Consider the following 20,785-nt stretch of genomic DNA (forward strand, 5'->3'; position numbering starts at 1 on the left):
CATTTACATTCTTCGCCTTATTTTCGAGACACAGAGAGAGAGAGAGAGAGCGTCCCCTCACGCGCATAGCCGTTTTGATTATTCCGAAAGCGTTGTCACCATCTAGAGAGATCCACGACTGGTCTTCTGCGTCGACGTCCGGCAACCCTTTCCAGTCCTCCGATCTTAATCAGGTCCGTTGAAATCGTTCAAATTGTATAATTCTGATCACGCTTAGGGGGTTTTGTATCTGATTTTATTGTCGGAAAAAAAAAGTATGGTTTTTGTTATTTGGTAAAGCAAAGACGATGCTAAAATAGTTTGAATGAACAGGGAGTAGAAAGAGAGAGAGAGAGAGAGAGAGAATTAGGGAAGATGAGCGAGGTGTTTGAAGGATACGAACGCCAATACTGCGAGCTCTCGGCCAATCTTTCCAAAAAGTGTACGGCAGCTGGTGCTCTTGATGGAGGTGATTCTAATTTCCCCTTTTTTTCTTGCTCAGATTCTAGGGCACATGATAAGCTATGTCATAGTCCAATTGGGTTGTTTTTTCCTATTTAATTGGAATTCAGTATAATTCAACTGGATGATTTAAATATGTTTTTGTACTTTATAAATTACTATATATATGTATATATTTTTTTTTTGAACGGAAACAAAAGTTAGATTATAGTCTTTGTGAACTAGAATTATTGCGGTGGGAAGCTTGTGGGGATGCTTGGTTAAAATTTTCGCTTTTTTTTATTGATTTGAACGTAAGGTTGTTTTCAGTTTTGATGCAAGATTCAAGCATGTGAACTGGGTTGTATGAAACCAAGTGAGAAATGGGCACCATCTGCTTAAAGTAGTTACAATCGATGAAGATGCATTTTGTCTGCATCTGCGTATGCTGCAAAGACTGAAATTTTGATGTTTCTCCGTATATGAAGTGGAGTTTTCAGTAACTTTTAAGCCCTGGGGTTTTACAAAGGTTGTGCAAAATCTGAAAAGGGTTAGGGAGAGGGGAGTGCCATCCTTTGTCGTGTATTGACTGACTAGAAAAGAATAAGATTTGATAGGCTAAATTTTCTGTTAAATATTTTGCCTTGAAAGAGTGCTTGTGATATGCATTGGAAGAGAATCTGGGTCCTGAATTTGTTAGTGAGAGAAAGAAATTCAATGTGGATAACTTTAAGATTGATTTCATGTGGATAAATCAAGATAAATTCCGTATGGATAATGTTCTGTGATTTTCTCAATTCATCATTTGCAACAAATTTCTCATAAAATAATATCTTACCTGTATATTTTCTTTTATTTGTTGGAAGGGATATGCTCTGAGACTGAGTTATCTCATATTTAGAATTTGTTTTGGACTTTGGAGAAATCCTTTTAAGGGAACAAAAGCCACGGGTATTTATTAAGAATCTTTCATCTTGTATACATGCAGAGCAAAAGAAGCAAAAAGTTACGGAAATAAAGACTGGAATCGATGAAGCGGAGTCTTGGGTAAAGAGTTATTGTTTTGGGGATTGATTTCAATTATTTTTCTATTTTTGGCTTTGCTTTTGTTCATATGGGATGAGAGTTTTGCCATAATTTTTCAGATTCGTAAAATGGACCTTGAGGCAAGAAGTTTGCAGCCCAATGTTAAGGCCGTGCTTCTTGCTAGGTTGAGGGAATATAAATCAGATCTCAATAACTTGAAAAATGAAGTTAAAAGACTTGTATTTGGAAATGCAAATGCAGCTGCTCGAGATGAATTGTTGGAGTCAGGCATGGCTGATGCATTGACGGTATGTGTAAATCAGGCAATCTTGAAGCCATTTATTATGTAGTGTGATTACGATTGGTATGTCCCCAGTTTTTAGTAAAATCAGAAAGCAACTTACAGTTCCTCTTTTGTTTTTGTGGTGAATGGCTAACTTCATCTGTTGTCTATAATTTTTTATAATAGCAGCCTAATTACGTGGTCTAGCAAAAGATCAACACCTTTGGTTTAACATTCTTGTGGTTTTTGTAGTTGTTTTAATACATATTTGAATAGCATGGTAGAAATTTGAGATGCTGTTTTTACTCGATGGAAATTCTGTCTATTCATATTCATTCCTTCTTTCCTTAATCACATCTTTTTACTTCAATCTTTTGATGGTAATAATTGATTGCAATGCAATAGGCATCAGCTGATCAGAGATCAAGATTATTAATGTCAACAGAGAGAATCAACAAATCCAGTGATAGAATCCAAGAAAGTAGAAGAACCATGCTGGAAACGGAAGAGCTTGGCGTTTCTATTCTTCAAGATTTGAGTTCACAACGACAATCTCTTTTACATGCTCATAACACGGTATTTTTATCATTATCATTTGATTGGCTTTGTTCTCAGTTTATGATTCTTCCAGGCACCTTTCTTCTTCCATATTAACATTAAGACAGAGTTGTTCCTGTATTGAGTTTTTGCTTTCTATTAAAGGCCAATAATGCACCACTAAGTATGAAAATATATGCCTTTCGGTCTCTGATGATTTTTTTCTTGTCGTGCAGCTTCATGGCGTGGACGACAACATAGGGAAGAGCAAGAGAGTATTGACATCCATGTCAAGGAGGATGAGCAAGAACAAGTGGATAATTGGCTCGATTATTGCAGTACTTGTCCTTGCTATCATTTTGATCTTGTACTTCAAACTTGCTAAATAATTGAGAAAACTTTTTATTATCTCGTTTACTTTACTGGGGGTGTGAGTTGTTTCCAAGAGATTGTTTTCTCTTTTATCTTTTCTTTGTTGTCACATTGTTTTTGGTTCTATTTGTAAGTTTGGGATCTGAATGCTAAACGAAAGATGCTTGCTTTGTTTGTGCTTTAATTGCAAATATAATTGTACCGCTCTAATGTTGGAATGTTGGGAGTGTATAATTTGATTTGATCTTCCATATGTTATTTTCTTTCTTGATTGCATATTATATTTTTTTTGCTATGATTCTATCTAAAAGCATCTTTTTCGGTTGCCTATACATAAAGTACTCGTATTAAAATAAAGTGAGAGCTTATCCAAATTATAAAAAAATAAAAAAAAATATTAGAGCGTATCCGATAATTACTTGGATAATATTGGTTTGTAGATAAAAATATTAGTTATATTGTTGATAATGGCAAATAAAAGTCAAAGAAATCTAAAATTTAAAATCACAAAATTATGTTTCAAAAAAAAAAAAAAAAAAAAAAAACACAAAATTGTGTCACAGAATTTTTTATATATATATATTTTTTTGCGGTGTGGGACACGAAAGTCTATTTTAGGTTGACAACATATAAAAGTCTTCCTGATAGTCACTGGTCATCATCTCGACCGGTATTCCTTCAGACTTCTCTACCATCCCTTTGATCAACCTTTCCTAGCTGAAAGAAACTTTTTTGAACCTTGACCTCATATAGCAGGCTTTGTCTTATGAGATGGCCATCCCACACTGTCATAGCTTCACTCTCTTGCCATCAACTCCGCTCATTTCTTCGAGCATGTGCTCGGCGATCCTCTCTCGACGTCGGCAAGAAGTTCCATGCCGTCCTAATCACCTCCGGTCTCGCCGCTTCACGGGATACTTTCCTCTGCAATGCCCTCCTACATTTTTACGCGCTATGTGGCAGCCCTCCGTGTGCATACAAAGTGTTCGATGAAATTCCCAACTCGCACAAAGATACTGTGGATTGGACCACCCTCATGAGCTGCTGTGCTCGACATCGTATGCCAGCAAATGGGCTCCATTTATTTATTGAAATGAGAAGAGAAGGTGTGATTGTCGACGATGTGGCCTTGATTTGCGTGTTCAATTCGTGTGCTCGGTTGAGCAATGTTGATGTGGGTCTGCAAGGGCATGGAATTTCGAAGAAAATGGGTTGCGGTTCTAATATTAAGGTCTGCAATGCTGTTATGGATATGTATGTGAAATGTGGGCTATTGGGTGAGGCGAAACGGGTGTTCGAAGAGATGGAGGAACGAAGTATTGTGTCTTGGACTGTAATTTTGGATGGTACGGTTAATTTGGAAAGTATTGGAAGTGGGAGAGTGTTGTTTGATAGTATGCCTGAGAGAAATGAGGTTGCTTGGACTATTATGGTTGTTGGATATATAGGGAATGGGTTTACACACGAAGGTTTTTCACTTCTTCGTGAAATGGTTTTTGGCTGTGGTTTTATGCTAAACTATGTGACACTTTGTTCACTGTTGTCAGCATGTGCACGGTCCGGGGATGTTATGATGGGCAGATGGGTTCATGCTTATGCTCTTAAGACAATGGGGAAGGAGATGGATATCATGGTGGACACAGCTTTGGTTGACATGTATGCCAAATGTGGGAGGATGAACACTGCATTTAAAGTTTTTGAACATATGCCGCTGAGGAATGTGGTGGCATGGAACGCTTTGGTTAGTGGCCTTGCCGTTCACGGAATGGGAAAACTTATATTAGATATATTTCCTCAGATGGTGAAAGAAGCTGAGCCAGATGATCTGACCTTTACTTCTTTGTTGAGTGCTTGCAGCCACTCCGGACTTGTTGAAGAGGGTTTCCATTACTTCCATAATCTTGAATTATTGTATGGCATAACGCCTAAAATAGAACATTATGCTTGCATGGTGGATCTCTTGGGTAGGGCTGGCCGTTTAGAAGAAGCTTGGGTTCTAATAAAGAAAATGCCAATGCCTCCTAATGAGGTTGTTCTAGGATCCCTTTTGGGTTCCTGCTGTGTTCATGGAAAGCTAGATCTGGGTGAATATGTACTGCATGAGCTACTACGGCTGGATCCTTACAGTACTGAATGTCATGTCTTGCTTTCTAACATGTATGCATTGGAGGGAAAGAAGGAGAAAGCTAGATCCCTTCGGCATGCTCTTAAGAAAAGAGGTATCAGAAAGGTTCCTGGAATGAGTTCAATTTATGTTGATGGCCAAGTTTATCAATTCAGTGCAGGAGATAAATCACACCCGGAGACCACAAAGATTTACATGATGCTGGGTGAGATGATCCAGAGATTGAGATTAGCTGGTTATGTTCCAAAAACCGATTCTCAAGTTTTCTCTGGCTGTGATAGTAGGGAGAATAATGCAGATGACTTTGAGGAGATAGAGCAGGCATTATTCACCCACAGTGAGAAGTTGGCAGTCTGTTTTGGACTTATTAGAACAAGAGCTGGTTCACCTCTATATATTTTTAAGAATTTACGCATATGTCTGGATTGTCATTCTGCTATGAAGATAGTTTCTAGGATATATAATCGAGAAATTGTTATCAGAGATCGAAATCGCTTCCATTGTTTCAAGCAAGGTTCTTGTTCTTGTTCAGATTATTGGTAACGACTGCCAAGTCCTGTATCTGGTGCTGATAGCTGTATAGAAATAGATCAAATTTTTATATCCAATTCCTGATTATTATTAACAACTGCCAAGTTACATACCTGGTGACTTAAAAATCCTCACTACTCTGTTCTTGTTTCATTGTTGCTTTGAAGAAATGAACTGTCGTCACTCTTTCAAATTAAAATTAACATTCAACAACATATAACCATAGAAAAAGATCCTTCTTTAAAATTGTTGGCACAAATACATTAACAAAAGTTTGCTCAGAGCCAACAGAAAGTGCAAAAGATGGTAGCAGCACCTATACTGCCAGTGATTTGCTTTTCTCAAAAAAAAAAAGACAAAAAAAAAAAAAGAGAGGTTATTTCAGTTTTGATCATGGTTGTATAGGCCAAAATAATTCAATTTCTCAGATATTGTAATCCGCAAAAATCAAAGTGGGGATGTAGCTCAAATGGTAGAGCGCTCGCTTTGCATGCGAGAGGCACGGGGTTCGATCCCCCGCATCTCCATTTTTTAACGATATTATAATCTAAATGTTTTCCATTATTAGGTGGACTCGAACTTAATATGATCTCCTCAGTTTTCGTGAGCTGGGTATTTTGTTTCTTTATCTATTTAAGTTTCAACATTTTTTTTCTGATCTACTGATACTAGAAGAAACGAAGAATTAATACACCAAAATGGAAAAAAAGAAGAAGAAAGGAAGAATTATCCTCCTCCTATAACCTCTTTTATGTGAGCATACATACAATTCCAAACTCCCTCATCATCAAGTTGGTAATCTTTCCTTGTTTAATTTGCGGCTTCCCATCACATGCAGATTTACAATAAGTCTGGCGTTATACTAGTCATTAGAGAAAAGATATTGTTGTAAAATGTTAAAGTAGGGAGAGCTAAACCATATGCATGCAGAGTTAACTTAAAAGCCATTGTATTTGCTCTGTGTATGATACAAATGTTTGGCCATTAATTCTCAAATTAGTATGCACCTTATGAGCACTTTACTCCAATCAAACTCTTTAAATATATTTATTTTATAAAATTAACTCGCACGGGTGAGGGGATGTAGCTCAAATGGTAGAGCGCTCGCTTTGCATGCGAGAGGCACGGGGTTCGATCCCCCGCATCTCCATATTTATCTTTTCTTTTTAGCTCCATATTGATTTTTGACTCTCATCTCCCTCTTGAATTTATAGTAATCTGCTACCAATCTCCCATTTTCTGTGACCTTCATATCTTCCATCATCGCCTTGCAAACCTATGTACCAACAACATGCCGCACCGCTTAAATTTTATACATTTGCGTATGCAGGAGCAGAACAAATTTAATATATATATATATATATATATATAGTTGTTTCAGGAAACCAACCGACTCTGCAATGCTTTGAAGAACATGATGAGATGCCAAAGCAAGTGCTGGTGAAGCAATAAAACTTAATTTAATCTCCATTTGGTTTCTCAGTCGGCTTTGTTTTCCTCGTCTGTCAGGATATACAACTCCTTTAACACTCAGAGCAAAGTGTGGTGGCTGGTAATTAGTGTGGAGACCCTGTAGATCCCATCTTGTCTGCCAATATATACATACTTGTATGTATGAATCTTTACTGAATATGTGATATTTGAACTGGGTTAATGTGAATATATATATATATATATATATATATATATATATATTGCTTACAATGTCAAACTCAAGAATTTTTTTGACGGTGTGAGGAACACCAAAAGGGTAATCTTCTCCACTAGATTTGCAAATCAACCTCACGTCCACAACTAACCTCGCTGCCAGGAATAGAAAGTTAAATGGTGGCAACTCAATTTTCCTCTCGCCCTGCATCAATTCAAATCATCTAATGATCAGTAAAAGAGAAACAAAACCCACCCACACCCCCCCCCCCCCCCCCCCCCCCCCCTCAGTGTTATTATGTATGGAAGAAGTCTGGTAAGTTGTATTAGTGCACAGAGAAAACAGAACACTAATTTAGTACCTCATTAACTTGTATGCTGTCTGGAAACATGGCTTTGAAAACCCTGGGCTTATCTTCCAGATATTCATCAAAAGAAGCCTGCAAAAATTGCATCACCATGCTATAAATTATGGAAGAGTTCTGCATGTATCTTGGTTCATGAGACAGAGAAAGAAAGATTAGTAATAATACCCCTGGAGACTCGTATAGAGGGACATCAGTAGAAAATCTCAAAGTGAAAGCGGAAGGCTTTTGATTCATTGGTTGCCACGCCTTTGCATGGCAGCACCACCTCTCCTTTTTCCTTAACATGCCCTTGGAATTTTCCCATCTTAATTGTTTGCCTCCAGGAAGAAACAACTGGGTTTGGCTTACAGCAGAGAAACCAGCTGCAGTAAATTCTCTCATTTTTACTCAGCTGTGTTCCCTAGCTTTCTTCTAGTTTCACATATAATTCTGGTTGCAAGAAGAAAAACTAACAGATAACTGAAGAGCTAGGAGACAGCTAAGTTAGGAGGTGGGACTGTCCTGAAATGCACGTGAAACCCTTTCCCTTTCGGCTACTTAATTTAATTGGTGGTCAGGATTAGTTTGGCTCTATTCTTGTTTTAGCTTGCAATGGTAGCTAACATTACCTGGCAAAGGGATTGTGACGAGACAATCTCTGGAACTGATTCGGACTTTATTGCAAGTGTTTGTGCCGTACACACAACTATTGGATCGGTTAGGATTGCATCAAGACACCAATAATGCCTACCCATTATTTGATTTGTTACTTCCTTTATCTGCCCTCCACTACAACACAAAAACGTAACTGTCTTTATTGGACCGAGCAGGGTTCAGAGTTATACATCAATTTATTTAAATGGAAATTTTCATAAACATTCGTCTTTCCATGATTGTCTAGGCTTGTTGAATTCTTGGTCATTTCAACAATATTCATAATAATGAAAGTGAAACAGCAATCCGCCATGATAAGACTAAGTGAATTAAAGAAATAGGTACATAACCATGGGGCATAATCTGACAAGCCTAACACTAGAATTCTTTGACATGGACAAACACTGTCTGCAAGGAAGGTCATATATTTATGAACAAAAAGGCACCGCTGCAATGTTCCACCACATTCTTCATAGTTTATTCATTGACGGATGCAAGGTTTCAGTAACCTCATTTCTGTGAGAATTTGTAGAGATTCAACTGCAGGTGAATTTCGATTGTAGCTTTCAAGCAGAATATGGTACTCTCAGTGCCATCCTCTGAGCAAGCCAAGGCCTTTCTGGATCTGGGTCGATGAAACTATGCATGAGGAACTGTTCTGATTCCTCATCTATCAGTTCTCTACACCATGTCACCCGCTTTGATGGGCAGCTGCCTGGCCCAAAACACCTGCAATTTTGATCGAGTGATTGATTCAAGCTTATAGAATGGTACGACTATCAATAAATTAAAAAACATGTAAACTCCAAAATAGGCATCAGCTTTGTACAACTCTTCAAACGAGAAGCATGTCAAACGAGAGGACAGGTGAAAAAGATTTACATGCTTTAAAATAAGTTAAAATGAAATAATAAACATTTAGAAATGTACAAAGAACAAACTTTTACTAACACAATCTTAAAACAATGGTTTCACAAACTTCTCACCTCTTTCCCTTATGATACTACATATGGTACCATAAAAACTATTCAAATCCTGATACAGAGAAGTCCAGTCTACAATATTCATGAGTTATAAAATCAAAAGCTTATGAGACATATTTGGACATATTAAATAGAACTTATATGCTTAAATTCAAAGGAGGCAGGGAAAACATATTCTCACATTCTAAATAGAGGTTTTCTAAAGCTGCAGACATATATGCCAGGGAAAACCAAACATCGTTACCTGTATTCATAAAAGCAAGCGCTTCTTTCATTCTCAGTTTTACCCCAGTTATTCCAGCCTCCATGTTTGATGCATCCATCCATATATGTGAATGCAAATACCACTCTCCCAAAAGGTCCCCATGGACGTCCTAGATACGCATAAGAAGTGCCTCCGTTGCCAGTGATTATGCATCTGCATCAAGTCCACACACTGTACATCAATAAAGCACCTAAGGCAATTAATAAGTCCAAACACTGGAAAGATTAAACGAGAATATTAAAAACGAAGCGAGGTTTTCCATCTAATCTTATTTCATTTAGCAAACTTCCTGGCCAGCCAACGAATAAATTGATTTCAGAATTTTGAGGCTCCAAACTAATTAGTACATCACCAATATGAAGCTCTCCAAGAGTGTTTCAGCTTTACTTATAAATCTGAAGTCTGCTTGGGAACTATGTTCAACAGTATACATCCAAAGCTAGCAAATTTTCAGCAGTAGTTTTTCTGGCTGGTTGCTCCCAATCTAAGAAGAAGGAACTTAAGATGAGGTATGGGAGAGCCTTATTATCTAGTACAGTGTTATAGACAGCAAATAACTTTCCTTGTGTACTAAGGGGTAAAGTTACTTTATAAAGTCTGGTTGAACAAAGACGGTGGATGGCTCCAATCTAAAGTTTGAAATCATGGCCGATATTCTTTCAGAAACATAGTCAAACTTTAAAATTAAAATTCCAATTGTTTGAATCCTATATCATGCTTCCATTTTGGCGTGACATCTGCCTGGAAGGAGTTCAGAGGTTCTCTTTCCCTGCAATCTAATAGACCTATGGGGATCCTCTTGAAGCATTTTCACTTTGATTCAATAATATCTTGTTATTTCTTAACTCATACAATCTATCAAAACTATACTTGTGTAAAATACTAAACCTATCAATCAGAGAAGGGCACTGAAAATAATAAAAAAAAAAAAAAAAAAAAAGTGGTAAGCTGCACACCTCAAGAACACGTAACCAGTTGTCTCCTGCGAAGATTTCCTGCTCTGTGCAGTTATGAAACCTGCAGACTTACAGTGGATGTGGCAATGCTCCAAAAGAGCAGTGCTGTTGCCAAAAATAAAATCCACGCTTCCTTCAATGTAACAATCTTTCAGATACTGCTTCCCATAATGCAAGTACAGAGTATCCTGCAAATTATATATGAAAGAACCACTATCATTATATCAATTACTGATACCTCCTAATTGTCCTCGAATGAAGGATGTTCTTGCATGCAAACACACTGAAGATTCAAACATCTAATCGCCCCGTCAATTAACACACATGATATATTATAAAATCCAACCACCAAAAGTCTTGCATAAAATAGAGTGAGTTACCTGCCATCCAAGGAATCTGCAATTGTAGAAAGCGCAACGATCAGCCGTAACTCTGATTGCAACAGCTTGGCCTGAACCCTATAACAAGGAAGAACCATAAAAAAACAAAAAAGGAAGAAATCTACGAGCAGACACTTGAAAATGGGAAGTGAATAAAATGAAAAGCATTTGTTTCGAAAAAAACATTTACGTTAACAGTTGCCATAGCCTCAGAATACAAACTATTTGACCGTCGGTAAAATCAAGGAAAAGATCTTACCTTTGAGAAAAACATGAAAACAAAAGAAACTACAAGTTCCAATAAACCTAATACCCAACAATTCAGCTAAACTTGCACATTTCAAGACATTCAACACCTAAACAGCTGAAACTCATATAATTTACTATAATAAACTAAAAGGAGAATTCTTTTAGCACACTCAAAACCCCCAAACTACCAGTTCCGACATACCCATTACCCAAAAACCAATGTAAAATCAGTATAAAACGAATAACTACAAAAAATTTCCAAAATTGACTGTTTTAGAGAACAAAGATGAACTATACCTCAGGAGCAGAGTTCTCAAAAGTGATATTTTCAGCAATAAAGTCCTCTCCTTCAACAATTGTACTCCCACATCCGAAAGTCCCAGTACCAATCACCCGAGACGCCTGCAAAAAGAAAAAATAGACAACCCATTATCAGCAAAAAGAAAAAAAAATGCCTCCACCCATCGAGAACCCAAGTGGGTAAAAAGCAAAAATGGGTATTGGGTAATATACCTGGTGGTGATCAATTTTAGAGGCGGTGTTGTTCCAGGTGAGCACAGTGTCCTCTGGGCGCAGACCGGCGAGAGTGATGAGATTCTTGGTCTTGGGGACATACACCGGCTGCCGGTAGATTCCCGGCGACACGCGAATGATAGTTCGACACTTGTTGCATAGTGGAACAGCGTCAATTGCCTCCTGTACCGTCCCGTAGTCTCCGGAACCATCCTGTGCCACCCTTATCACACAGGCCGCCATTGATTATCGTCTAAAGGGTCTCAACAAATTCTGGGTCTTTTTGTTTTATCAACTCTAAGAGCCAAGAATGCCGATTTTATAGCGGCGATGAGATCGAATTTGCGGCCTATGCTAAAATTAGTATCTTCGTTTTCATTTTGTTTTTTTGTCTCAAACGGCTTCCTTATACCTTCTATGCAATGGGAGGAAAAGGTTAACGTGTGCGTGTCCTCTTGATTGCTTAACATGTTGCATTTTTGGCATATTTTTTCTTTTTCACTGCTATAAGTTTTTATTTTTTCGTCATTAACGGAAAATGAGACAAAGTTTTCCTCTAGGTTTGGAACAATTACTGGATCTCTCTCATCAAAGTTTAAGACTTATTTTTTCAACCTTGGATAGAGAGAGACAACGATCATTTGTCTTGTCTCAATAACGCATACCAAGACCCACTTCTTCAATTGCCATTGGCAATCCAAAACAGCATGAAATGGCAGATATCATATGGCGCGGTTCACAAAAAGAGAAGGCCGACATTGTAATATACACATCAGTAACTTTATTAAATCAATAGGCTTCAATCTTTTGTATTGTAAAAAGGATTTATTTATTTATTTATTTAATATTGGGATGGAGTGATTAGAAGTGTATCATCTGCTCACAGGGACTTAAAAAGGATCTAAAATATTAAAATAAAGGTAAAATTATACTTTATTTTGTCAATTTCGTTGAAATATCTGTATATAAAAATACTTTATCACATTTTAATGTTTTGTTACAATGTTACTTATTTTTTTACTATCTTCGCATTTAAAGTTATGTATAAGAAATATGATATTGCAACAAAGGCAAAATGTAATATATATATATATATATATATTCCTCTAATTTTCAATAATACACAGAGTCAGAGACATAATACTTGAAATTGGCCAAGAAAAAGTATATTTGTACAAATTCTCCAAAAAAGGGAAAAAAAAAAAAAAGCCAATATCAAATTGGATTGGGTCTTGTGTAAAAAGGAGCCCATTGCATTGTGAGGGAGAAATCGCATAACATTTTTTTTTCTTTTTTTTTTGGGAAAGATAGAAATCGTATACTTGGGCTGGTGGTAAAGTATTTGAGTGGGTGTTTTGTATTGTTTTCTTGTTTTGTATTTATTAGATTAATATTTATAAATCGATTAAAAAGTTTCTATTTTAAAAAAAATAAAATAAAATAAAATTTATTAGATTAATATTTATAAATCGTTTAAAAAGTTTCTATTTTTTCAAAAAAAAAAAACTAAAATTAAGGCAAAACCGCGAAAATAAATGTGGGTAAATTGGCCATGTTGTCGATTGGTCAACCTTGCAATTATAGAAAGGTGACACGGCCAACAGTCGCTTTCACATTATCTATTTCTCCCTCGTAATCTACACGTAAACACGGAAAACACGATGTCGTTTTGCAGACCATAAAAACTGACATATATAAAAACACCCCATCCGGATCTTCTTCTTTTGTCATCAAACAACATCTCACTCCGCTACCAGAAGCTTTCCTCCAATCTCTGCAAAAATGCCGTACTACACCCACAGTCAAGACTCCATCGACGAGTTCGACGAGTTCGATCCGACGCCGTACGGTGGTGGATACGACATCACTCTCACATACGGCCGTCCTCTCCCGCCTTCTGAAGAGACCTGCTACTCCAATTCATCACCTTCCGATGAATTGGACTACGATCGCCCCCAGTTCTCCTCCTATGCTGAGCCCTCGGCCTATGCCGATTCCGCCCTCGACACTGAGTACAGCAGCTATGCCCGCTACAAGCCCCGACCCGGATCCGGACCTGCCTTTGGAGCTCCACAGGGTGGAGGTGGCTATGGCGGCGACAGGCCTCAACCAGCTTATGGTTTTCAGCCTCAGGTGAATAAGCCTGGATACGGTGGATCGGAGTACGGATCTGAAAGGCCTGGATCGGAATATGGATCTGGGTATGGCCGGAAAACTGATTACGAGCAACAGAGTTCCGAATACGGATCTGGGTACGGTCGCAAGAGTGAATATGAGCAACAGAGTTCCGAATACGGATCTGGGTACGGTCGCAAAACTGAGTATGAACAACCGAGTTCCGAATACGGATCTGGTTACGGTCGCAAAACTGAGTATGAGCAACCGAGTTCCGAATACGGATCTGGTTACGGTCGCAAGAGTGAGTATGAGCAACAGAGTTCCGAATACGGATCTGGGTACGGTCGCAAAACTGAGTACGAGCAACAGAGCTCCGAATACGGATCAGGGTTCGGTCGCAAAAGTGAGTTTGAACAGCCCAGTTCGGAGTACGGTTCCGGATATCGCCAGAAACCTGAATCGGATGAATACGGATCGGGTTATGGCCGGAAGACTGATAATCCCGCATCGGAATACGGGTCTGGGTATGACCGGAAGCCAACTTACGGCGAGGAGCAAGGTAGTGGTTATGGATATGGAGGTTCTGGCTATGGAAGGAATGAATCCGAAAGGCCTGGATATGGCGATGAGCCACCAAAGAGGCCAAGTTATGGGAGTCAGAGTTATGAGAGTCAGGGAGCAGAGGAATATGGCAGGCCAGCTTATCAGAGGCCAAGTTATGGGCGAATCGAGGAGGAGGATTACCGGAAGCCTAGTTATGAGAGGCGTGGTGATGATGATGAAGACCGTCCCAAGTATGGCTATGGTGAAGAAAGCTATGGTCGCAAAAAAGATGTGAGCACTTGAATCTTTTAAACTCTTATTTATTTATGTATGATATGCATGCACATATTGTAACATGTCTACAATTATGTGGTCTGGTTAATTGTTTACTCTCTTTTAAGGAGGTTGATTATCTAGTTGACTAATCACAGTGTGAATGAATGTTACAGGGAGATGATGACTCTGATGATGATGAGGAGAAAAAGCACCGTCATTACAAGCACCACCACCACCACCGCAAGAGTTACGATGATGAGTGATCTGATCTGGATGCTTGTGAGAGTATTGGATTCGTGCCATGTTTAGCTACTACTGCTACTGCTAAATAAAAGGATTTGGCATGTATTCCTTTTAGTGTCATAAATTATAATATCAAAAGTTAATGTGTGTGTGATCGTGCTTCTAAATAAAATCCCAGACATTTGGGCTGGTGTGTCTGTATCACATTATGTTCTTTACGTGATTATCAATAATGTATGTTATGAATGTGGTTTGCTTATTAATATGATGCTCTATCCACTGTTTTTGGTTTATCAATTTTCAGTTTATGAAGCAGAGCAATGATGGGATGTAACGGAGTATTAGGTAATAATGAAGATGGTACTCTTGAAAACATTAATGAAGATGGTAATCTTGAAAACATTTATCCAATCAACAGTAAATGGTAAATGGAAATGGCTCTCAGGATGTGTTCAACTACAGAAATATGTTCTTTTAGAAGTTTCCAACTTGGAGGGGCACTAATCGCCTTCGAAGACATGTCAATGAGAAACCTTTGATTGCATTCTGTCCGAGCACATAATCTTTTTTGCTGCAGACACAAATGAGAGACCAGGACATCGATTTTTATTTTCTGCAAATTTGATTTACTTCATGATACAAGGAACATGTGAGATTACATCTCAGTGCTGGGCAACCTAGGGGTACACATTAAGAAATATGCCTCCAATCTTTTGTGTGTTGTTAAGACTAATGCACCCAGTAAGCTCTGGGAGGGCTTTGTAGAAAGTTAGCATATCATAGAACAATCTGGCAAGACGTTGCCGGTACATCTGATGGAAACTCAACCATTCTCCTTGTTTCTAAGTTCCATGACCAACAGAAGCAAGAGGCTGGATCTGTAAATAGGGCTCCAGTAATCGGCAAATGATCTAAGAATTGGATCCTTGGAAAACAAGGTTGACAAACTGGGAACCAGGCTACAACAGAAGAGAAATTTACCCCATTAATTCGGAATGCAGATACAGCATTGATGTTAAATCTTTATGCTCCCATCCAACTGCAACCAGGATTCTTTCTTGCACCATTGATCATCATGGCATGCCTCATCTCATTTGCCTCCTCTGTCCGTCCTGCAGCAACATAAATATCACGAAGGAGGATATAGTATCCTCCCTCATCTGGTTTCAACTCTAGCAATCGTTTCACAACTCTCTCCGCCATATCTACATTACCATGAGTTCTGCAAGCTGCAAGCAGTGCTCCCCAAACAGCATCATTGCTTGGTATTGGCATGCTAGTTATTAATTGATATGCTTCTTCAAGCCGACCTGCCTTGCCCAACATGTCTACCATGCATCCATAATGCTCAATACTTGCCTCAATTCCATAGTCCTTTTGCATGCTCTCAAATAGTCTGTAACCTTCATCCACCAATCCCTTGTGTGTGTAAGCGACTAATAGGGCTAAAAAGGTGATCCCATCAGGTTGAATACCAGAGTTGACCATGCTTTCATACAAACTAAATGCATCATCTGCATTGCCATGGTTTGCGCAAGCTGAGATGATCGAATTCCAAGTGATCAAGCTCTTCCTGTTCATGTTTCTGAACACTTGCCAAGCGCCATCCATGTATCCACATTTTGCATACAAGTCGATCAAAGCATTGCAAAGCGAAACCATCCACCCACACCCGTTATCTTCAATATATCGGTGAATTTCTGTCCCAGTTTCCAAATCTCCCAAATTTGTACATGCCGTGATTACACCCACCATGGTGACCTCGTCTGGTCTCACTCCTGCATCCCTCATATCCCAAAACAAATCAAGTGCCTCCCTCGATCGCTTTGCTTTTGAATACCCAGAAATCATGGCAGTCCAAGAAACGACATCTCTCTCGGGCATTCGATCAAATACATGTTGCGCATATTCCAATTCTCCAGCTCTCACATGTGCCACTACCAAACCCGACCATGAAACAACATCCACATCCACTGTCTCAGCAAACACTCGTCTAGCTGCGCTGGGTACCCCTCTCGCTGCATACAAATGAATCAAAGCATTATTCACAAACAAATGAGAGCAAAATCCAAACTTCAAAACAACCCCATGAATCTCATCGGACTCCATAACCAAAGGGAGATCGATTTTCATCCTTGACCGCGATTTCAGCAGGAATGTGAGTGTAAACTCATCTGGGTCTACGGAATTCAGCCTCATCTGATTGAACAAATGAACCGAATAGGAAGGCGAAAAGCTCTTGGAATAACCTCGTATGAGAGTGTTATAGAAGAACGTGTTTGGGTTGGGCATTTGAGAGAACAGGCGGTAAGCATAGTGCAAATCGCCGGAAGGTGAGACAGCAGCGAAACGGAAGATCTTGGCGAGAACGATGCGGTGGTGATGGAGGTTTGTGAGGATTGCGTGGGCGTGGATTTGCTTGAGGTGTCTCATGGAGGAGCAGGACTGGGCCATGGTTGCCAAGGTATCTGCAAGATTCAAGCTTTGAAGACATAGCTTCTGGTTTGGCGGGAGCACCATGGGCGCTTCAGAGCCTCTCCTGGTTTCAGTTACGTTTTTTTGAATCTTCGCATGCTTTTTTTTTTTTTTTTTTTTTTTTGGGGCGACTCAAAATCCTGGTCTTAAACAACGTTAGGCGGTTCGAATGATCCTGGCCGTTGATCGACTTCTCTGTGTGCCACATCATCGCTCTTTATCCATTATTTCTTTCTACACGGTAGAAATTTTAAATAATAATATTTTACAACAATGCAAAATAATAATAAAACTTTTTTTTTCTTTATTAATTTATTAGTCCTCCAATACAAAGTAAACCAACAGCCAATATATTTGCATTGCTCAGAACCAGTTGTTCTAAGTTGCAATCGTTTTAATTTCATGACAACATTCTAATTTCTAAATACAAATGAATAGTGATCAAGCAAAAGTTTAGTGATTTCTCCATATTAAATTTAAAAATTATTTAACATTAAATGCCATAAATTGGAATAATAAAGGGGAATATCTTTGTTTCCTCTTTTTTTTTTTTTTTTTTTCCTTCAATTTTTTAGCAGGTAGTGCTTAATACTATCAACTGGAAAACTGCAGCCTATAATAAATAAATAAATTGGCCTCAAAATACAAAATTTGATATAAATTAATTGTAAGCAAGCAACTGCTGGTACAAAAAAATTTTGTAAGTGGAAAAAAAGTACAAAAGAAATCGTGGGAGAGGAACTACTACAGAAGCTTCTTCCTCTCAAAGAATGTCTTGAGATGCCACAATTGCAAACCAGCAACCGACAGGCAAACTACAAGGGAGAGGAAGCTAAATGTGGCCATCTTGGAGTTGGTTGCCCTGTTCAGTTGTTGCATTTCTTCCTCCCTAAAACACCAAGAAAAAAAAAAAAAAAAAAAAAACTTGTATAAGAAAATTAGATATAATAGAAGTATTCTGGTTCTTGAGTAATTCAAACCCAAAAACAAAAACAATTTCAAGGCTCCAAAGACTCCCAACTTTTGACAATCTTAACTCGCCTTTAACTAGGCAAGAGGATAGGGAGGACGATAAGTGGAAGAAGTGCGAGAGGAAAGGAAAAGTCAGATTGTAACTTTTTTATTCTCCCTGCAATGATTCCTGAATTCTATGAAAACGAATGGCATCAAGCACAACATCAATGGTGTATCCTATTACTCTCACCCCCTTCTGGTCCAAGTTCAAAATCAAGGAAAAAATGTATTGATAAAGGATCCATAAACTAATATCTGATCAGTAAAGACAGAATGATCCTAAAAAAAGGTTCTCCACATTCTTCAAGTGTACTGGGGAAAAAAAAAAAAAAAAACAGCAAGTGATATTTTATTCCTCTTTCAAGAAAAAAGGAATAATGAATATGAGATCCTCATCCTCACTCCTCAGCATTTATTTTCAGTTTACATGGTTTAACTAATAGTTTCTGCAAAAATTTGGTATTGGCTATTACCTCAAACAGGCATAAAGATTGTAAGATCATATAAAGAATCCAAGATATGAAACTGAACAAATAGATAACCGGTAATTTTAAACAGAAGTTATATTCATTCCATACCTCTCACGGAGATAAAACATCTCATCATGGATGGATGCCACAGTGTCATACAACTTCTTCAACTCAAGTTCCATTACCTACCATAAGGAAAATAGGCATAAAAAAGAATATAAAGACCATTATTTTTAACAATGTATTAGAAATATGCATAACTAAGAAAATATCAAATAGATGAATTATAATTAATATTTGATTGATGAGCTGAACCATTTATCAGATAATTATCTTGGCCAACAGTGTAATCACAGTAAAGGACTCACAAGAAAAGTGAAGTTAAAATAATTTATCATAACCGTATCGTCAATGGAAAAGCAAAAAAAGATATTCACCAAGTGAAAAAGTAAACAATGTTTTAGCTGAAGAAATTGAGCCTACACATGCAGTTTGATTCTGTAATGGACCTCGCGACCATGGCTTACCTTCATTTTTCCATTTAATTGACATAAAAAGGCTTATTATGGCGGACTGTAGACTTTTAATTTGAGCTCTGTCTCCATCTCACACATGGTTAACCCCCTTTACAAGACATTCTACTTCTGTTACATTTTTCCTATAGATACCTGCGGCATAACGCAACAGAATTCTTTGTGCCTTTCCTGAAGATATACTCATCAATTTCACTAACCAATACTAAATGCCACCTGAAAGTGAAAGACAATCAACTGTGTGGACATGCAGAAGTCTTCACTTAGCAAACAGGAAGACTCGGTTCAAGCCTTCAAGGTGATACAATGACCAAACCCAATATAAAAGAAGAACAGCTAAAACTTTCCTTATTACTCATTAACGCTGCCAGCAATTTGTTCCTCCAAAAACAGCCTAGCAGCTTCACATGGAAGCAATACTAATTCTAAAAGCAAATCACAATGATAATTTTCTCACAGGGCAAACGATATCAATGTGACACAACAGATGACACAAAATTTTACGAGAAAACCCATAAAAATTTACGTACTTCGATCTGTCCTTTCTTGGCAACTTTAGACCAGTCTTTAGCAGCCACACCCGTTCTCCAATCAAAATCTACAGTCACGGTCGTTGAAGGCTTGTGGTCAGGAGCCCAAAAGCAAGTCGTATAATCACCAGTTTCCGCCGCAGTAAATGCGAAAGTACCCGAATCCACGTGATCTGCATAGTGATAATTGTTCCCCTGAGGTGAACTCACCTATACACAACCCCCACAATACCCGATCAAATTCCCAAAATCAAGCCTCAAATGGGAAATTAATAAATAAATAAATAAAAACCCAAATGGGAAAATTAATAAATTTACAACATTTCATTGCCTACTTGCAAGATAATTCATGCAGAACATTATCTTCATGCAAAAAGTTCAAAACTTTATTATCAAAAAAAAAAAAAAGACAAGAAAATAGATCATTGGGATTGGAAAAAAACTAAGCAATTACCCTGACAGTGAGCTTGTGGGTTTCGGGAATAGGAGACCCATCATGAGGATTATCAACACTGTACTTGCCCAAAGTCATGGCATTGTTCTTAATCTCCTCCGATATGCATTTGGTGGTCCCCGATTGGAGGTCGAACCGCATCGATTGCGAAGCTGTGCACATCAAACCTAACATCAAAACTATCACAAAATTAGCTGTTGACATTGTTTTTTTTTTTTTTTTTTTTCAGAGGGTTTGGATGATCAGCTGTTGGGTTTTGAGTTCGTAGCTCTCTGAGAAAGACGAAAGGCTCTTCAACGCAACGCCGGAGATCTATTTTTTTGTTTCTTTGGAATAGACGGCCGGCTTCCTTACGTGTAACGCTCTCTCGGTATTCTTTTACTGTTAACCAATACCATCTTCCCACGTCATCATATGCTTGGTTCACTTTTCTTAAATTGTTTATTTTCTTTTTTAATTTGTAATTTTGTAACCGTCCAATAATTTCAAAAATGTAGAGGTAAAGTATTTCCATCATATTTATTTCGCATGCTTCAAAAAGCAAATTTGTTAAGAAAGTGATTTCAAATTAAATGATCTATTAATAAAAAATAAAAAAATAAAAAAACGAAGAAAGTTTACAAAGAGGAGCCCAAATGACAAATAATCACAGTAAATATGTGAGTTGGCCACAGTGATAAAGTTAGAAACAGTGGCAATGAAAATCAAAATGTCTGAATTTTCAGAGGATGAATTTCTTTCCTTATTATTATTATTTTTTTTTCTTGCTTTTTGGGAAGAAATCAACTGCTTTTCAAGCCCATTTGCAGGTCACTTTATGCATGCCTCTAAAACTTAATCC

General features: G+C 38.0%; 7 protein-coding genes and 2 non-coding genes across 12 annotated transcripts; 5 read left to right on the top strand and 4 right to left on the bottom strand.

Annotated features, from left to right (window-relative positions):
- Positions 1-2,896, top strand: LOC107415897 (vesicle transport v-SNARE 13). 2 transcript variants are annotated; one of them, XM_016024308.4, is made up of 6 exons: positions 1-173; positions 313-448; positions 1,409-1,467; positions 1,566-1,754; positions 2,135-2,305; positions 2,503-2,896. In XM_016024308.4, exons 2-6 carry the CDS (start codon positions 355-357, stop codon positions 2,653-2,655), a joined length of 666 nt encoding a protein of 221 aa, XP_015879794.3. In that variant the 5' UTR covers positions 1-173; positions 313-354; the 3' UTR covers positions 2,656-2,896. The 2 variants fall into 2 exon arrangements, with proteins under 2 accessions (XP_015879794.3, XP_024928887.2); XM_025073119.3 differs by lacking the exon at positions 1-173 and adding an exon at positions 751-1,188 and having other exon boundaries at positions 310-448.
- Positions 2,897-3,186: 290 nt separating this feature from the next.
- LOC107415894 (pentatricopeptide repeat-containing protein At5g15340, mitochondrial) lies at positions 3,187-5,391 on the top strand. Its single transcript, XM_016024305.4, has one exon. The coding sequence runs from the start codon at positions 3,405-3,407 to the stop codon at positions 5,304-5,306; it is 1,902 nt and encodes a 633-aa protein (XP_015879791.3). The 5' UTR covers positions 3,187-3,404; the 3' UTR covers positions 5,307-5,391.
- A 357-nt stretch (positions 5,392-5,748) lies between these two features.
- TRNAA-UGC (transfer RNA alanine (anticodon UGC)) lies at positions 5,749-5,821 on the top strand. The gene has a single exon. It is a non-coding gene; the product is annotated as a tRNA-Ala (tRNA).
- Positions 5,822-6,219: 398 nt separating this feature from the next.
- On the bottom strand, positions 6,220-7,991 carry LOC107415957 (uncharacterized). 2 transcript variants are annotated; one of them, XM_048471314.2, is made up of 5 exons: positions 7,475-7,991; positions 7,304-7,381; positions 6,997-7,146; positions 6,689-6,882; positions 6,220-6,570 (listed from the first exon to the last, which is right to left on the bottom strand). In XM_048471314.2, the coding sequence occupies exons 1-5, from the start codon at positions 7,688-7,690 to the stop codon at positions 6,555-6,557; spliced, it is 654 nt and encodes a 217-aa protein (XP_048327271.1). In that variant the 5' UTR covers positions 7,691-7,991; the 3' UTR covers positions 6,220-6,554. The 2 variants fall into 2 exon arrangements, with proteins under 2 accessions (XP_048327271.1, XP_015879889.3); XM_016024403.4 differs by having other exon boundaries at positions 6,685-6,882.
- Positions 6,372-6,444, top strand: TRNAA-UGC (transfer RNA alanine (anticodon UGC)). Its single transcript has one exon. It is a non-coding gene; the product is annotated as a tRNA-Ala (tRNA).
- Positions 7,992-8,138: 147 nt separating the features above from the next.
- Positions 8,139-11,688, bottom strand: LOC107415956 (pectinesterase 31). Its single transcript, XM_016024401.4, has 6 exons — positions 11,289-11,688; positions 11,073-11,177; positions 10,527-10,604; positions 10,147-10,334; positions 9,170-9,343; positions 8,139-8,671 (listed from the first exon to the last, which is right to left on the bottom strand). The coding sequence occupies exons 1-6, from the start codon at positions 11,529-11,531 to the stop codon at positions 8,509-8,511; spliced, it is 951 nt and encodes a 316-aa protein (XP_015879887.2). The 5' UTR covers positions 11,532-11,688; the 3' UTR covers positions 8,139-8,508.
- A 1,315-nt stretch (positions 11,689-13,003) lies between these two features.
- LOC107415915 (uncharacterized protein At5g39570) lies at positions 13,004-14,761 on the top strand. The gene is made up of 2 exons (XM_016024327.4): positions 13,004-14,240; positions 14,399-14,761. The coding sequence occupies exons 1-2, from the start codon at positions 13,071-13,073 to the stop codon at positions 14,486-14,488; spliced, it is 1,260 nt and encodes a 419-aa protein (XP_015879813.3). The 5' UTR covers positions 13,004-13,070; the 3' UTR covers positions 14,489-14,761.
- A 48-nt stretch (positions 14,762-14,809) lies between these two features.
- LOC107415914 (pentatricopeptide repeat-containing protein At5g56310-like) lies at positions 14,810-17,214 on the bottom strand. Of its 2 annotated transcripts, none has more exons than XM_025072860.3 (2): positions 15,450-17,214; positions 14,810-15,346 (listed from the first exon to the last, which is right to left on the bottom strand). In XM_025072860.3, exon 1 carries the CDS (start codon positions 16,986-16,988, stop codon positions 15,492-15,494), a length of 1,497 nt encoding a protein of 498 aa, XP_024928628.3. In that variant the 5' UTR covers positions 16,989-17,214; the 3' UTR covers positions 14,810-15,346; positions 15,450-15,491. The 2 variants fall into 2 exon arrangements, with proteins under 2 accessions (XP_024928628.3, XP_024928629.3); XM_025072861.3 differs by having other exon boundaries at positions 14,810-16,486; positions 16,718-17,212.
- Positions 17,215-17,542: 328 nt separating this feature from the next.
- LOC107415916 (transmembrane emp24 domain-containing protein p24delta7) lies at positions 17,543-20,641 on the bottom strand. The gene is made up of 4 exons (XM_016024328.4): positions 19,945-20,641; positions 19,491-19,700; positions 18,536-18,612; positions 17,543-17,832 (listed from the first exon to the last, which is right to left on the bottom strand). The coding sequence occupies exons 1-4, from the start codon at positions 20,146-20,148 to the stop codon at positions 17,688-17,690; spliced, it is 636 nt and encodes a 211-aa protein (XP_015879814.2). The 5' UTR covers positions 20,149-20,641; the 3' UTR covers positions 17,543-17,687.
- Positions 20,642-20,785: the final 144 nt, after the last annotated feature.

The sequence above is a fragment of the Ziziphus jujuba genome, chromosome 4, assembly GCF_031755915.1.
Source record: "Ziziphus jujuba cultivar Dongzao chromosome 4, ASM3175591v1".
NCBI lineage: Eukaryota > Viridiplantae > Streptophyta > Magnoliopsida > Rosales > Rhamnaceae > Ziziphus > Ziziphus jujuba.

Bases quoted from the DNA above. Each gene is read 5' to 3' on its own strand.
- LOC107415897 (XM_016024308.4), top strand. From the start codon at position 355: ATGAGCGAGGTGTTTGAAGGATACGAACGCCAATACTGCGAGCTCTCG. The intron at 1,468-1,565 runs GTAAAGAGTTAT...ATAATTTTTCAG, and splicing joins TCGATGAAGCGGAGTCTTGG to ATTCGTAAAATGGACCTTGA. The intron at 2,306-2,502 runs GTATTTTTATCA...CTTGTCGTGCAG, and splicing joins TTTTACATGCTCATAACACG to CTTCATGGCGTGGACGACAA.
- LOC107415894 (XM_016024305.4), top strand. From the start codon at position 3,405: ATGAGATGGCCATCCCACACTGTCATAGCTTCACTCTCTTGCCATCAA.
- LOC107415957 (XM_016024403.4), bottom strand. From the start codon at position 7,690: ATGAGAGAATTTACTGCAGCTGGTTTCTCTGCTGTAAGCCAAACCCAG. The intron at 7,147-7,303 runs GTACTAAATTAG...GAATTGATGCAG, and splicing joins ACAGCATACAAGTTAATGAG to GGCGAGAGGAAAATTGAGTT. The intron at 6,883-6,996 runs GTAAGCAATATA...ATATATTGGCAG, and splicing joins AAATTCTTGAGTTTGACATT to ACAAGATGGGATCTACAGGG.
- LOC107415956 (XM_016024401.4), bottom strand. From the start codon at position 11,531: ATGGCGGCCTGTGTGATAAGGGTGGCACAGGATGGTTCCGGAGACTAC. The intron at 9,344-10,146 runs GTGTGCAGCTTA...GACTTGATGCAG, and splicing joins ACTGGTTACGTGTTCTTGAG to ATGCATAATCACTGGCAACG. The intron at 8,672-9,169 runs GTAACGATGTTT...TCAAAATTGCAG, and splicing joins GCTTGCTTTTATGAATACAG to GTGTTTTGGGCCAGGCAGCT.
- LOC107415915 (XM_016024327.4), top strand. From the start codon at position 13,071: ATGCCGTACTACACCCACAGTCAAGACTCCATCGACGAGTTCGACGAG. The intron at 14,241-14,398 runs GTGAGCACTTGA...TGAATGTTACAG, and splicing joins GCTATGGTCGCAAAAAAGAT to GGAGATGATGACTCTGATGA.
- LOC107415914 (XM_025072860.3), bottom strand. From the start codon at position 16,988: ATGGTGCTCCCGCCAAACCAGAAGCTATGTCTTCAAAGCTTGAATCTT.
- LOC107415916 (XM_016024328.4), bottom strand. From the start codon at position 20,148: ATGTCAACAGCTAATTTTGTGATAGTTTTGATGTTAGGTTTGATGTGC. The intron at 19,701-19,944 runs GTAATTGCTTAG...GGTTGTGTATAG, and splicing joins CCCACAAGCTCACTGTCAGG to GTGAGTTCACCTCAGGGGAA. The intron at 18,613-19,490 runs GTACGTAAATTT...TCCTTATGGTAG, and splicing joins CCAAGAAAGGACAGATCGAA to GTAATGGAACTTGAGTTGAA.